Source organism: Xenopus laevis, chromosome 2L (assembly GCF_017654675.1).
Source record: "Xenopus laevis strain J_2021 chromosome 2L, Xenopus_laevis_v10.1, whole genome shotgun sequence".
In the NCBI taxonomy this organism is placed as follows: domain Eukaryota; kingdom Metazoa; phylum Chordata; class Amphibia; order Anura; family Pipidae; genus Xenopus; species Xenopus laevis.
The window spans coordinates 56,937,054-56,951,358 of record NC_054373.1 but is presented as its reverse complement, the minus strand read 5'-3'; the positions used below and the strand labels follow the sequence as shown (position 1 = coordinate 56,951,358).

The window sequence follows — 14,305 nt, the reverse complement described above, 5'->3', positions numbered from 1 at the left end:
ATTGAGACTCAGAAACATTACTTCCTTCCGATATTTTAGGCAACATTTCTCAGTGTAAATATTACTATTAAGATTAGCGGTAAGAACAAGGCCTCTTTCATATACATTCCTAGATATGAAGCACATCTCAATGACACACAAATTAAAATCAGTAGTTTGAATAGGGTCTGAATCATTCACTGATGGATTTCTCTGTCAGTACACCCTAAAAATTCCTTGAATACAATTCCAGTAACCTGACAGATATTCAGTCTGTGAACCTCAAGCTCTTTCTGAATGAATTCTACAATATAAGAAACCCTTTTATACTAAAGGGTATCATTTTGATCTGAGAGTCTTGCATATGGTGTGGGCAGGTGCCATTTAAACCAAACAAATGTTTAATAAGTGATTGTAGTGGTGAGGAATAGTGTAATAGGAGCAGCAAGTGCAGCCTTTGACTTAAGAGGAAGTTAATAATGTTTTTGGAGATGTTAGTGACTTAAACAAAACCACAACAGCAGACACATGGGTGCAAATCTGAGTGATATCATAAGTCACACTGCCTGAATTTATCTCATTGTTCTAAATAATATTGCTGACTACATTTGCTGGAAAAAGAATACATGAAAATAATTTGGGGGAAACTGAAAAGGAAACACAAATGATCACATGATTGTGATGACTGAGAACACATGATTAAAAGTCAGAGTGACTCTAAAAAGAATAATGTTTCTAATGGCCAACGTGAATTAATTATCAGGTCATTAAATTAATTGGTTAAGTAAAAGAACGAGTGCAGATTTCAAACTGCCTCGGAAATGATGTCTACCGGTACATAGAAACCTTTAATTACTGCCAGCACAGGGTTGCACAGTTCATGTGCATGGATTGTGGGAGATCAAGCATAGCATTCTAAAAATAAGGGCAGGTCAAATGGAACAATTTGTATACCTGATGATGCCTTGCATAGCCCAAGTGGGTAGATGCTGCTACCAAAAGATTGCCATAACAAAAATCTGCCATGATTTATAGTGCCTCAAGCAAGATGATGAAAAACACAGAGCCAAACTGGCAGATATGCAATAATCAGTGGCTGAACACATTCCTGTTGTTTGTTAGGGATAAGTCCAGTGCAGAGGAGAGGAGCAGTATCACTTCCCAAACATGAACCCTCAGGTTGTCACATTGAAGTGCTCAGAGGTTAATACTTTTGCAAACAGTCCAGGCCATGTGGAGAACTGCTAGAGGTGTCCTGATACAGCCTTTGGCAGCTGTCTTAAAGGGGACCTGTCACCTTAAGATATGCTTCCAAATCCATTATATTAATGTGTTACCCAAGACAAAAAAAAAGAAGAAAAATGAAAAATTTTACTTACACTGTATACAAAATTTAAATATGGTTTCCTTTCTTCTTTTGGAATCCGTCTGCACTGGGAAATTTGAAGAAAGAAGAAGCCGAAAGAGGATCGCTCCATGGTGCTCACTGGTTTAACCCCGGGCCGGTGCTGTTTTCTGCCGATAGGAGCACCGGCCTGGCGTTTCAGGTAAGTATATAAAATCACTTGGGAGTGCCTAACATTTGGCACCCCCAAGTGCACGAATCCTTTCCTGCTCCTTTAAAGGACTTTTGTTATACAGCTTTTTAGGTTAGGGTCACTGGTCCCCTCTAAGGGGTTCAGGATAAGACACATAAGCTTATTGTAATGTAATGGCCCTATTTATATTTCCAGAGAAAAGTCACTAACAAATAAATGCAGCACATCTAGCTTGTGTCTTAATGCTATCATAATTAATATTACATTAGATATGTCAGGAAAACACTGAGCAAGTTGACATGTCTGACTTGTCATCTCTGATTTCGTTGGTTGCTTTTTTCCCCAGTAGGCAAGTAGCCGGAGTTGTTAAATTAATGATTGCAGTAACCATCACCCTGGCAACCAATAGGAAACAGAGACACAGTAAAAATCATGACAAAAGTAGCAAAATTCTTTTTGAAACGGACTCTGTGCAGAGGAGGTTCAACTCAATCCATATCACAATAGAAGGTGTGCATAACCCATTTTTGTATACAATAAAGAGGCCTGAGGTGCAGTGACTGTGAAAGCAGATGTATTTATAATACATATTTAAAAGTGCAAATCTTAAAGAAGGAAAATAAAACTTCACAAACAATGAGTTATCGAATATACTACATTTTCTGCTTGGACAACTGAACAGCTAGGGTCCCTCCCTGATCCTTGTAGATGGTTTTAAATCTCATGTAAAGTAATATCTGGTCTTTGCCCTTTTTGATAATATAGGATCACAGAAATTCAGACCCCAAAGGACAATCCTTGCACAGACCAATCTATAATCTTTTGTTCAGTGCTATTTTCTTTTTCATTTACACCAAACCAATGTCACCTCAGAGAATGACCTTTTGATGTGCACTAACAATTATGTCACCCAGGAAACATTTATCAACAACTCAAACAACCTTGTTTTTTTTATCATAAGACGTCCAGGTGAGCAGGCAAAACACAAACAAGAAAGCACAAATGACTTTTCTTCTCTCACAGTGATTTTCCAGGAAGTGACATAACAAACAGGATATGATCAATTGCAGCTACAGAGTTGCATGTCCAAGAGTTGGGCCACATTGTGTTACCTCTCTACAGTGAGAAAATATCATGGTAGATGCCCATGTAGCGGATTGTTCTTAGGGCCAGGCTGTCCAACAGGAGACCTGTGGGCAAGATGTCACCCATCAACGTATTTTATTGCACTCTGCCTGCATACAGGCACTATAGACTGCTTCATCAATACCAATTTGATAAAATCTGCCCCAAGAGCTTTGTCATGAATTTTGCTACTTTTTGTCATTAACTGTCCCACTACATGGAAAGAGTTGGGCAGTGCTCCTGAAACAATGTATCTTGAAAGTTTATTGAACGACCTGGAGGAGAATTGACTCCTGTTTAAGGGCAGGGACACACAGGCAGATTTGTGGCCCGGCAACAAATCTCCTCTTCGGGGCGACTAATCTCCCCGAACTGCCTTCCCCTGTCAACAAGCACAATACTGTATATTGCCTAGTGTTCTTATTCCAAAGATAGGCCAGGCCCAGCACATACGATGATGAAACAGAACTAGAAAGGACAAGACAGGACTTAGGAGGAAATATGCCATATATCAGTGGTTGAATAAAAACACATGGGGATATATTTACCAAAAAGTGAAGTTAGAGATCGCCACAGTTCTCTAGAGTGAACTTCTGCCACTCTCTATATTCCATTCTATGGGATTTTTAAAAGAATATATATCAATGGGTGAAAGTTCATCCTCTGATAAATACGCCTTTAAAAATACCATGGAAATGAATGGAGAGTGGCGGAATTTCACTCCTGTCTATGCCTAAGGAGAGCATTTTCATTTATACAGCATCTGATAAATGGTATATTCCCTAATATATTATTTTTTGCCCTTATTGTTTTGATTTATTATAAGACCTAAAATATCCCACTGTTAAGCAACCTGTGGTCATATAACTAAACTAATCTAAGCATTTCTGTGTTAGCTGAACTAGTAGGGGATACTGAAAGCTGTGGTTCTGGGTACATGATAAGTAATCTGCTGAAATAGCAGCACACAGAAATTAATCACATTTTTACTCCCAGCATTGGCTTATGCAGCAGGAACATCTGCCAGTCTAAAATTGAGGCCTGCTTTTTGAAGGTATACAGAAATGCATTGCGTGTATGGGAGGGTGAATTAAACAGTTAATATTCATGGATTATTTCATTTTCATGCTTGAAAGATTGCTGTGAATACCCAGAAATCCTTGCTCTAAATTTGCACCCTAATTAATCATTTTGCTGCACTGCATTAAGCTATCTAGTAAATACATCAGCTGATAAATCAATACATAGCTTAAGCATCTATGGAGCTTGCACTGAAATTTGTTCCATGATTAACTCATGCACAACTCAGATTTTGAAGTCATGTATTTATCCATAAAATCAGACCATTCAGGTAATTAGGTGTTACTGTTAACCCTCAGGACAACCATCAGAAACATGTGCAGAACACTTTTCCTGGCTCTACCAGCAACAGGGGGCTTAAGGTAATGTACCAGACAATCCCTTGCAGAGCAACAGTTTAACCACTATGCTGTGAGGAGGGAAATACTCTTCCCCCTGAATAAGTCTATTGTTAACGCCTGCACCATCGTGCCTATCTGCAGCATTGTTTGCAAAAAAAAACCCAACACACAAGAGAACACGTATTTGGTATCCAGTGGTGGAATCTGCAGTGTCATTAAATGCACAGCACTGAAAGCAGCCACAGCCCCCACAGCTTGGTGCCCTGTTCTGTGCAAGTGATCTCAGCCAGTCTGCCTGTGGGGAGTGGACAGGCATATGCTACCAGCCTAAAACCAACTTCTCTCCCAGCCACAGCCTTGGTCAGATCTTCCCACTGCAGAGCAGATATTTAGGCCAGCCAACAGGGTCTGCCTAACTAAAACAATTTACAGATCATGAGACAAACAATGCTTGATTATCAACAGAGCAAATGCTGCTTGATTTAGATTTCATGTTAAAAAAGAAAAGCACACAGTTAGGAAAACTATTTCTAGGAAGCAGATTCATCAACCAAAAACACAATTTTTCTGCATCAGGGAAGAACATTCCTCAAACGTTGCTGGAAACTGTGGATTAACAACAGCAGTCATTTTTTATATAGTACAGACAATCAGACATTCTTCAACACAGAGAATATACATCAGTCATGTCCCAGAGGAGCTTACAATCTAAGGTTCCTATCAATATTAGAGTTGCCACCTTTTCTGGAAAAAAATACCGGCCGTCCTATAAATTTATCGTTTTTCCCTATTAATAACATTGGGATCAACCATCATTTTTACCGGCCAGGCCAGTACAATACCAACCAGGTGGCAACCCTAAATATTCAAAATGCAGAACATTTAGCAGGCAAATTAACCTGCCTGTATGTTCCTATGTGTGTGGGAAGAAACTGAAATACCCAGAGGAAACTCATGCAAGTCAGGGAAGGACATACAAACTCCTTGCAGCTACAGCCCTGGGTGGAATCAAACCTGGAGCCCCCAGCTCTGCAAGGCAGGTTCTATTCCAGCCAGGAATTGCTGTTGCTGAGTCACCCCAATCCAGAATAGGTAGAATAGGCTGATACGTTTCTTATTTGCTTGTGATTAAACTGAGATGTTCTCCCAGGGTGGAAGGGTTACATATATCATAAAACAGTAAGATTGACACTGTACCTGGTATTTTCTGCTCCTGTTCCTCTTTATGGATCCCCACTGCTTGGTTGTCCATGTCCTGTATGGATTAAATAGCCAGCAATCTCTCAGTGCCAATATATCCCCGATTATCTGTCCAATCTCAGGGTTTATTCTTGTTTCTCTGGAGCAGGCTCATTCCTCAGGGCAACCGGATCCTCTAACAGTTAAAGGGGGAAAAAAGTCTCATCACCACGAAGGGGGAGGAATATTGTCTGACCCCCCTCCCTTCTCAAACAGAAAGCCAAGGGGGCTATGGAGATTTATTTGTTATGAATGAAAAGAAGGATTCTGGTTTGGATCGCAGGTATAAAACAAAAATGTTCCCCGGTTCCGTCTTTTTCACGCCAAAAAAATTAATTTAACCTGCAAAACAAAATAGTTGAAATGAGAAATATTGTTAAAGAGAAAGAGACAGAGAGATCTTTAGGGAGCAGCTGATGTGATTGCTATTGTATCACAGGCTGTCCAACCTCTAACACAGGGCTCAACCATTTACAAGCCCGGGGTGAAAGCTTGATGTTTCTTTCCGGTAAAATTATAGTTTATCGGGATTCGTTAACTGCTCTGATAGCGAAATAAAGATTTAGCACACAGTTTGCTTTTGTTGGGACGAAATAAGCTTTTCGTTTTCAAACATCCTAGGATAACACAGGGGCGGGGTTAAAACACACCCCCTCTTGAATGAGGATTTGGTTTAGCCCGACAGCGTGTTAAAGTCTATCTAAGGAAAGTTACATTCTTTGGGAAGCACAGATGGTGACGCATTCTGCCTGGGTTAGACACACAGCCCAGTGGTGAGGATGCGAGCAGTCTGTGGTAAAAACGCCCGTGTCAGCTATGGAGGCGACCAGGCACACCCCAGCAATGGGGCACAGTGGGATATTGCTATAGTTTTCAGATGGAACATTACAGCAGCAGTCAGGGCTGGACTGAGAGTCAAAACAGGCCCTGCCATTTCAGCTGCACAGAGGCCCAAACAGCCCCCACCAGCCCACTAAATACTGACTTTCTATGGACCTTATAGCAGCCCCTCTGGCATTTGCTAGAAACCACAGATTACCAGTCCGGGCCTGGCAGCAGTATGAAAACAGTTAACAGCATGTTTAAATCCACATACAGCACAGTACTCTATTGTAAACAAAATAAATAAAAATTTGAAGCTGACACTTTTAATAATCTTAATAAAGACAATAGAGTTATTATAATGCCTTACACATGTGCCCACTGTAAAATTAATGTTCCATATGTTTGAAAATGTATGGGGTTACAGTTACACAAAAAAAGTCTAAATTAGGACTTTTGCAGGCAATCCCGCTTTAAAAAAGGAAAAGTCGCCAGCGTTTTTGATCTTAGATGCATTTTCAGCACACAGGATATAATGTATGTGGGGATTGAGGAAGATCTAGCTACTTTATAGCACTTCGCCTGGTCTGAGGTGGCGAAGGCAAGTCCGGCGAAAGAGCTAACGTTCAGTAAAATCCTCATTTTAGTAAATTTAACGTCCGTTCGACAGATTGAAAAATCGGCTGCCGATAGAGAGTGCGAATGACCGATAGTGACTGCTCTGTTCGCTAGTGAATCGACACCTGTTAGTGAATTGGCGATGTCCCTGCGGGTGACACTGGCGAAAAGTCGCTAGTGTTAACTACTTTGCCCTTTTAGTAAATCTGCCTCTTGGTGTGTGAAAACACCTCCATGTTTTTTTTTTATATATCATCAGTAACCATTTATGTTGCATACCTTTTATACAGGGGCTTTCTGCCATGAGGCAAAGTGAGCACCTTGCCTCAGGCAACAGTTCCCCAGAAGTTACCAGGGCTGTGAAAAGCCACTCCTGGTAACTTTAATAGCCGAATAATTTGGCTTTTCTAGCACAGAGAGCACAATTTCGCTTTCTGCGCTAGAGATGTGGCCCCCATCAGACCCCCATCAGCGATGTTAAGGTAAGTGCAACGGGCATTAATGTCTGAAACGCCCCTGCTTTTATATAAATACTAGCCTACTTTATATCGTAGAATTTTTACACCAATTCCTTCAGATATTTCTCCCATTGTGTGGCAATATGGTTGCCTTTCATGAAGATAACTTCTTTGTAAAATAGTTTGTGTTTCTGTCAGCTTTAATTCGTCCTTTTGAGAACTTTTTTTCTAATTTGCCTTGGACACTTTTTTAAAATACAATAATGTATTGTGTACCAGATTACAAATGATCTAGAATATGCTCTGTACTGTATATATGTTTTGTATATTGTGCTGACTGTTTAAACGTAGGTGATATTAATGAGCACAGTACTTACAGTATGACAACCACTGTTGTCCACTATATAATTTACAAAAGGTCAACTGTTATTCCCTGTGTACTCATCTAGCAATTAAATATTATACATTACAGAGAATGTCTAAGCATTCTATAAGCAGAACTGTGGAATCTGAGTTGTTAAGTACATGGAGTCAGAGTCGCCAAAAATTTACTGACTTTGAATAAAAGCACTGAAAATAATCAAATCAGATTTCTATGAATGTGGATATGGCAGAAGCAATTCTGTTTCTAAGAACAATACTTTAGTTCATTTTGGATTGTATTTAACAGCTATTCTACAGCTATATGCCAGTTAATTGATATATATATCGTTTATGTAGTTTAACTTTGACTTTGGTTTAGAAGGATGCTGTTTATTTTTGAGCAGTGATAAAATGCCTCGTATGTTGTGTACTTAATTTCTTTCAATCAACATGGACAATACGTTACTAAATTAAAGGATCAGTAACACTAAAAACTGAAAGCGTTTTAAAGTAATTAACATATAATATTTTGTTACTCTGCACTGGTAAAAGTTGTGTGTTTGCTTCACTACTATAGTTTATATAAACAAGCTGCTGTGTAGCCATGGGGCAGCCAGTCAAGTTGCTGGAAAAACGGCACAGGTTACATTGCACATAACAGATAAGCCATGTCCAATACAATGGTGTTTTATCTGTTATCTGCTGTGTAACCTATGAGGAATACTTTTTGTACTGAAACAAAACTATGTACCTAGAATTTGGAAGCAATGTGTAGGCAATGTCAAACAAATGTAAAAGATAAATTGTAGTTGACATGCACACTACATTTGTTTGGGTAGCGATTAAGAGAGAACATAATTATACTCAAACTTACTGACTAAATCTGGCCCAGAGCATTTCTTAAAGGCCTAAATGTGCTCTTTCATAAACCGGCCTCACATGAGAATGCTAATTTAACTCTCTAGTGAATTTATCTATACCTCTCTCTGGGAATTTATGTATACCTAAGGCAATCTTACAATAGATTTTTTTGTTATTAACATGTTCACATTTGTAATAAACCTGTACCATAATTTTTTTTAGCAAAGTGTAGACAAAGTAAACGTAATTTTGTTTTTTGAAGAGTTCTGTGGTGAATAGCCTCTTCATCCTTTGGCAAATATGCCCTTTTGGGTTTACATGGGGGGGGGGTGATTTTCGTAAGTCAATATATGACTGCCTATGCTTTCCTTCCTGGGAGAAAAACAGACCCCAGTGTTATTTGTATGACAGTCTAGATCTAGAATCAGCAAAAAATTTTTAGTAGGGGGGTGTATTGCCCCTTTAGTTTTTTATTTACCCATATGACCATATAATTTATGCAAGAACAAAGGTGTTTTATATATGCAACAGATATATATTTAATTAAAATGTGCCACATCCCTTTCTAAAGTTGGCCATACATACAGAGCACCTCTGGTTTGCGAGGTCACCAAACGAGTGGATCTCTCCTCGATATCCCTGATAGGCCAGATATCAAACGGGGAAACCCGTCAGAGGGCCCCATCAGGCCCAGACTGGCAATCTGTGGGTTCTGGCAAATGCCAGAGGGGCTGCTGTAAGTTGCCATAGACAGTCACTATTTATTGGGCTGATGGGGGACTGCTTGGGCCTCTGTGTACTTGGAATGCCAGGGCCTGTTGTGAATCCCAGTCCGGACCTGGGCCCCATACACTGCCCAATAAACTGCCGACTTAATCTGTCGGCAGTTTATATTGGCCTGTTTATGGCCACTTTAAGGGCATCACTCAATTTCCTGTCAAAAACCTAAAAAGTGGAACCCTGACCAGGTCCAGATTTATGGCAAGGCCAAAAAGGCCCAGGTGTAGGGCGCCATATTTTCTGGGGCACCCATGGTCATTCTCATTAGCACTGGGGAGTCGCAGCTCCCCAGTGATTAGCCACATGTGCTCACATGCTCGTGCTAGGAGCGCGGCTCGCATGAAGAAGCAGGCGATAAGACCTGGCGGCCTAGGAGCGACAAGCACGGAAATCTGGCCCTGACCCCCTCATATTGCTTAGAGAGTTGGCAGCGGCATATCGACACGGTGCTGGGCCCCAAGCAAAAATATCTTTGAAGGGTCCCAGCACTGCAAAAACCCTCATTGGTGGACGCTTGTGCTCCTTCACATGCACACACTGAAACTTTACAGTGTGCATATGCGGGCACTTCCTCCTGCTCGCATGTGCGCTGCCTGCAGAGGGACCGTGCAAGGGACCGATAGGGGAATTCTACACTCAGTGGCTTAACTATAGAGGAAGCAGATCCCGCAGTTGTGGGGGGGGGGGGGGCTGGGAACAGGTGGGCCTGGACCGCGGTTACACTATAGTTACAATAGTTACACCACTAAGTGAAGGATTCTCCTATCCTGCTCCTCCCAATCATTCAGACATGCAAGGTGCAAGTAAGCGGCGCAACTTCAGCCACCCAGCACAAAAACTTGGGTCACCTGCAATTTTTCATGCATTGTGAATAACCTATTGGCCCTCTAGCAGGTCTCATCTTGAGTATCTAAATGAACCCTGTTGAAATTTAAGGCGAGATGGCAGTGTACATAGTACAAAAAATTCAATTTGCACTTTGCACACTGCCTTCTCAGTTGTAAATTAGCCCTATCTTTATGTAAACATGGACCCTAGCTACAAGGCCATCTGCAAGCTGAAGTGGCAGTGCCATTAATTTAAAAAATTGGGCTATAAGAGAAAAATAGATTAGCATGTTTTGTATTTTCATTCCCACACCCCAATTAAGTATGCCAGTAGTTGGGTAAATGTAGTATCACTCTTATTACACATCTTTATCAACACTAATAATTTAGACCAAATCTAAAAAAAAAAAAAAAATTAAAGATTTTTGTGTTTGATTCTCTTATAATCCAATGCAGGGCTCAGGCCACAAAAGCTCATCCAGTGGCCAAAACTGGTCATAAATGTGGTCTTTCAAATTCTTTGGGTCAGCTTTATAAATTAAACATTTGTGTTTCAAGGCTAAGCATAAAAAGTATTGACAAACTGAGCATTACATATTGAGGGTGCCACTGCTTTAGTGTATTTCTCCTTCTTGTATTCAGATATTGTCAACTATGAGCCAATAATATTATGAACTGCAAAATGAATTAGAATACCCCAGTTCTAGGGAGATTTCATACATTTTGGGTTCCCCTGAAGTTGGCTTTCTGCTAGAGAAACAAACACATTGCTTCAAATGCTGGATTCAGTCTTCAGTGCCTATAATTAGTTTGCCTCACCAAGATGGTTAGTTCTTTTGTGTATTTTGTTGTTGAGGAGAACGCAAACATAGAAACTCGTGGACATTTGTAGGTACAGTATGAACGTTATATATGCAAGTGGACCTCAAGTTATTATTAGTACAAATATACCATGCCATGGAATAAAATACTAAAAAACAATAATCACATTGCTTCAAGTGATCTTATTTAAACAGTTGCTTCATTGAGCCTGGAATTTCAGTATATAACTCTGCTATGTTGCTAAATGGTAGGCATTATAAATTCGTATAGTCAGCTGATTATCAGTCATTAGGTAATCATGTAACGCTAGTCTGAAGATAAGTGTAAACACTGATAAGACTTAATATATGTTCCCCGCTTAAACATTAAAATAGGGGCCGATTCACTAACTTCGAGTGAAGGATTCGAAGTAAAAAAACTTAGAATTTTTGTGCTCCTCGACTATCGAATTGGCGTAAATTCGCCTGAGTAGAATGATTCGAATAGATCGAGCGCAAAAACGCTGCGACTATTCGCCATTCGATAGTCAAAGTACTGGATCGAGCGCAAAAACGCTGCGACTATTCGCCCATTCGATAGTCGAAGTACTGTCTCTTTTAAAAATACTTAGACTGCCTACTTCGCCACCTAAAACCTACCGAATTGCTTTAAAAGCCTATGGGAAAGTCCCATAGGCTTGTTTTGCAAGTTTTTGATCGAATAAAAAGGCATTCGATCGAATGAAAATCCTTCGAGCGAATATTCGATCGAGCGCCTATTCGCCTGGCGAATATTCGCCAATTCGACTATTCGCCAGCGCGTAAATTCGCCCGAATTGTCTATTCGATTCTATTCCCCAGTCCAATTTCGAGGGATTTAACCCCTCGAAATTCGACCCTTGATGAATTTGCCCCTAACCATCGCAAACTATAAAGAATATACAGTAGCTACAGTGGCCACAGTCTGGTCTTTTTTGTTCAGATTATACTTCATATTCAATTAATTTTCTACCTATTGCACTAAATATTTATTCCATCCCCAATGTTTTGAGTAATTATAAGCAAATACAGGTATCGTACTATTTCCAGAATGCTCAGGACCTGGAGTTTTCTGGATAACAGGTATTTACGTAATTTGGATCTCCATAACTTAGTATACTAAAAAATATTTAAATATAAATTAAACCAATAGGATTTTTTGCCTTCAGTTAAGATTATTTATATCTCAGTGAGGATGAAGTACTAATTTACTATTACAGAGAAAAAATAAATCATTTTTACACTGGATTTATTTGATTAAAATTGAGTGTATGGCAGATTGCCTTCCTTTATTTTGGATAATGGGTTTCCAGATAATGGATCTCATATACTGCTTTTAATTGAAATTCCATATACAAATAAAACTGTAAACATTTTTAAGTTCACCTGCTTATACAGTACAGTACTTGCATTACCGTACTTTTATAATGCAAAATATAAATGATTTGGAGTTCCCCTTTAATGAACTTTGTACTTCTTCTTTATGCAGGTCACAAATATTTTTCTAGACTTTTCTACGTAAGGGAAGGTCTTGAAGGGAGTTGATTTATCCCTGTAAACTTGTACAGGAGAACATCACTCAGAAAAATATCCTAGATTTGCAAAAGGTGTTTTGTTAAATGCAACTTTAGAACAATACTAGAGGAAGGCATTCATAGCAACACAAGATTAGGGAGCATTCTTTGTGCCCTATTGGCAGACAGTTAATAAATGAGAAAAGTTGGGTACACCTATATACACCACATATGTAGCACATACCATGTGGTGGAAGATGTAAAAAAATACTCATGAAGACCATTTGCCCAAACAACATTATATAAGTGAGACAGGGACTAGTATTGTGCTATATCTCTTAGATGCAATGCTCAATATCATGTAACTGCTGAGTTGATCTCTAGGAGATACCACTGTGTGAAATAACCCCTGGAATGTATTATGTGAATGACCCCTTTATGTGACCAGGAAACTAAGAGTACAAATAAAATACCTTCCCTGGAGCTTCTTTAGAAATAAAAAAAAACCTGTGGCTGAAATGTTATAGCATTTCAAGGTGAAACAACATTAACAGATCATTTTACCACAAAATCATTTAAAATCCCAGTGAGCTCATTAGTCCTTGTCTGATGCTCGAGGCCAAATAATATATAACCCACTCTGTTGCTTGAAAGGAGTACTGTCACATTATACAAAAGCATGCCTATGTCATCCCCAGGATATGTTAAAGTTGTGTTAACCTCTTTAATCTCTTTTTTTTGTTTTTAGACAGTAAAAGGTAGCCTAAAAAAACCATCCCAGATGCATTTTGTGTCATATCTGCATTTAAAGAATGAGTCCTAATTCATGAATTCCTATGTGTAAAATTACTAAAAAAACATGCACTTGTGTAAGAGCCTTTAGACTCTCAAAAAATGTTTTATTGTGGATTATAAATGTTGGGGTATAGAAAGTGAAATTTAAACAGGGCTGAATATTGATGGATTTACTCACGATTCTATAGCTAGAAACTGAATGCTCTAACAACCCCTCTGGGAATGATAAACTCAACCATCCCAAACACCAGTAAGATTTAGCTGTGGAGATTCTTTACTGGTGCTTGACCCAAAGGCGTCAATTTAGGGGGTTATTTATCAAAAATCGAGTTGTGTTTTTCCCAAATATATTTAGTAGTTTCAGTAAAAACTTGAAATTTTTGGGGATAAAAAAACAATTCTAATATTTCAAGATTTATTATGCTCCGAACTGCAAAAAGCTTGCATCCAAAAATACTCCAGCTAAAACCTGTCAAGGTCATGTAGAGGTCAATGGCAGAGGTCCCTTGAACCATTTGAAGATGTTTTATGCCTTCATGATTTTTAGACTTTCTTTTGGTGGTTTGTGCTCAAAAACTCGGTCAATTCAAGCAATTTGATATTTTTCCCCTGAAAACGAGATCAGTTGTAGCCTAGCTATTCAAGTTTTTTTTGCCGATAACTTGATCAATTTGAGTATTATCGGCCCAATTTACATTCGAGATTTTTCATTAATAAGCAGACATTTGAGTTGTGAGTTTATTTGAGGTAGAAAAAAACCTCACAAATGCAACATTTGATAAATAACCCCCCATGGGGAACAGCTACTAACCTTGTTACAGTCTATTTTAGGATTAGCTTTTTTGCCTTTTTGGTTAGGGTACTAAACCTGCCCATATAAGCTCCACTCGGGCCTGATGTATAGTGCTAAGGAATACTGTATATTATAGCTATTGTGTATATATATATATATATATATATATATATATATATATATATATATATATTTATATATATATATATGCTATGTATATGAAAAATATGTATCTGCAGTAGGAAACACCCAAGAAGTGTATAATTATCCTTTTTTGTCTTTTATAGAGCCCAGCCCAATAATTCTGTTTACTTTATGCACACAGACCCTGGA

At 39.0% G+C, this 14,305-nt stretch overlaps 1 protein-coding gene across 3 annotated transcripts in view; it reads right to left on the bottom strand.

The window, feature by feature from the left end:
• The window catches only part of map7d1.L (MAP7 domain containing 1 L homeolog), a 61,216-nt gene extending 55,462 nt beyond the window's left edge, over positions 1–5,754 (bottom strand). For all 3 annotated transcript variants that reach the window (XM_018246363.2, XM_018246364.2, XM_018246365.2), the window contains exon 1: positions 5,261–5,754. In XM_018246363.2, the coding sequence (XP_018101852.1) occupies positions 5,261–5,315 (55 nt within the window). In that variant the 5' untranslated portion in view covers positions 5,316–5,754. The remainder of the gene's footprint in view (positions 1–5,260) is intronic.
• Between the last annotated feature and the right edge of the window lie 8,551 nt (positions 5,755–14,305).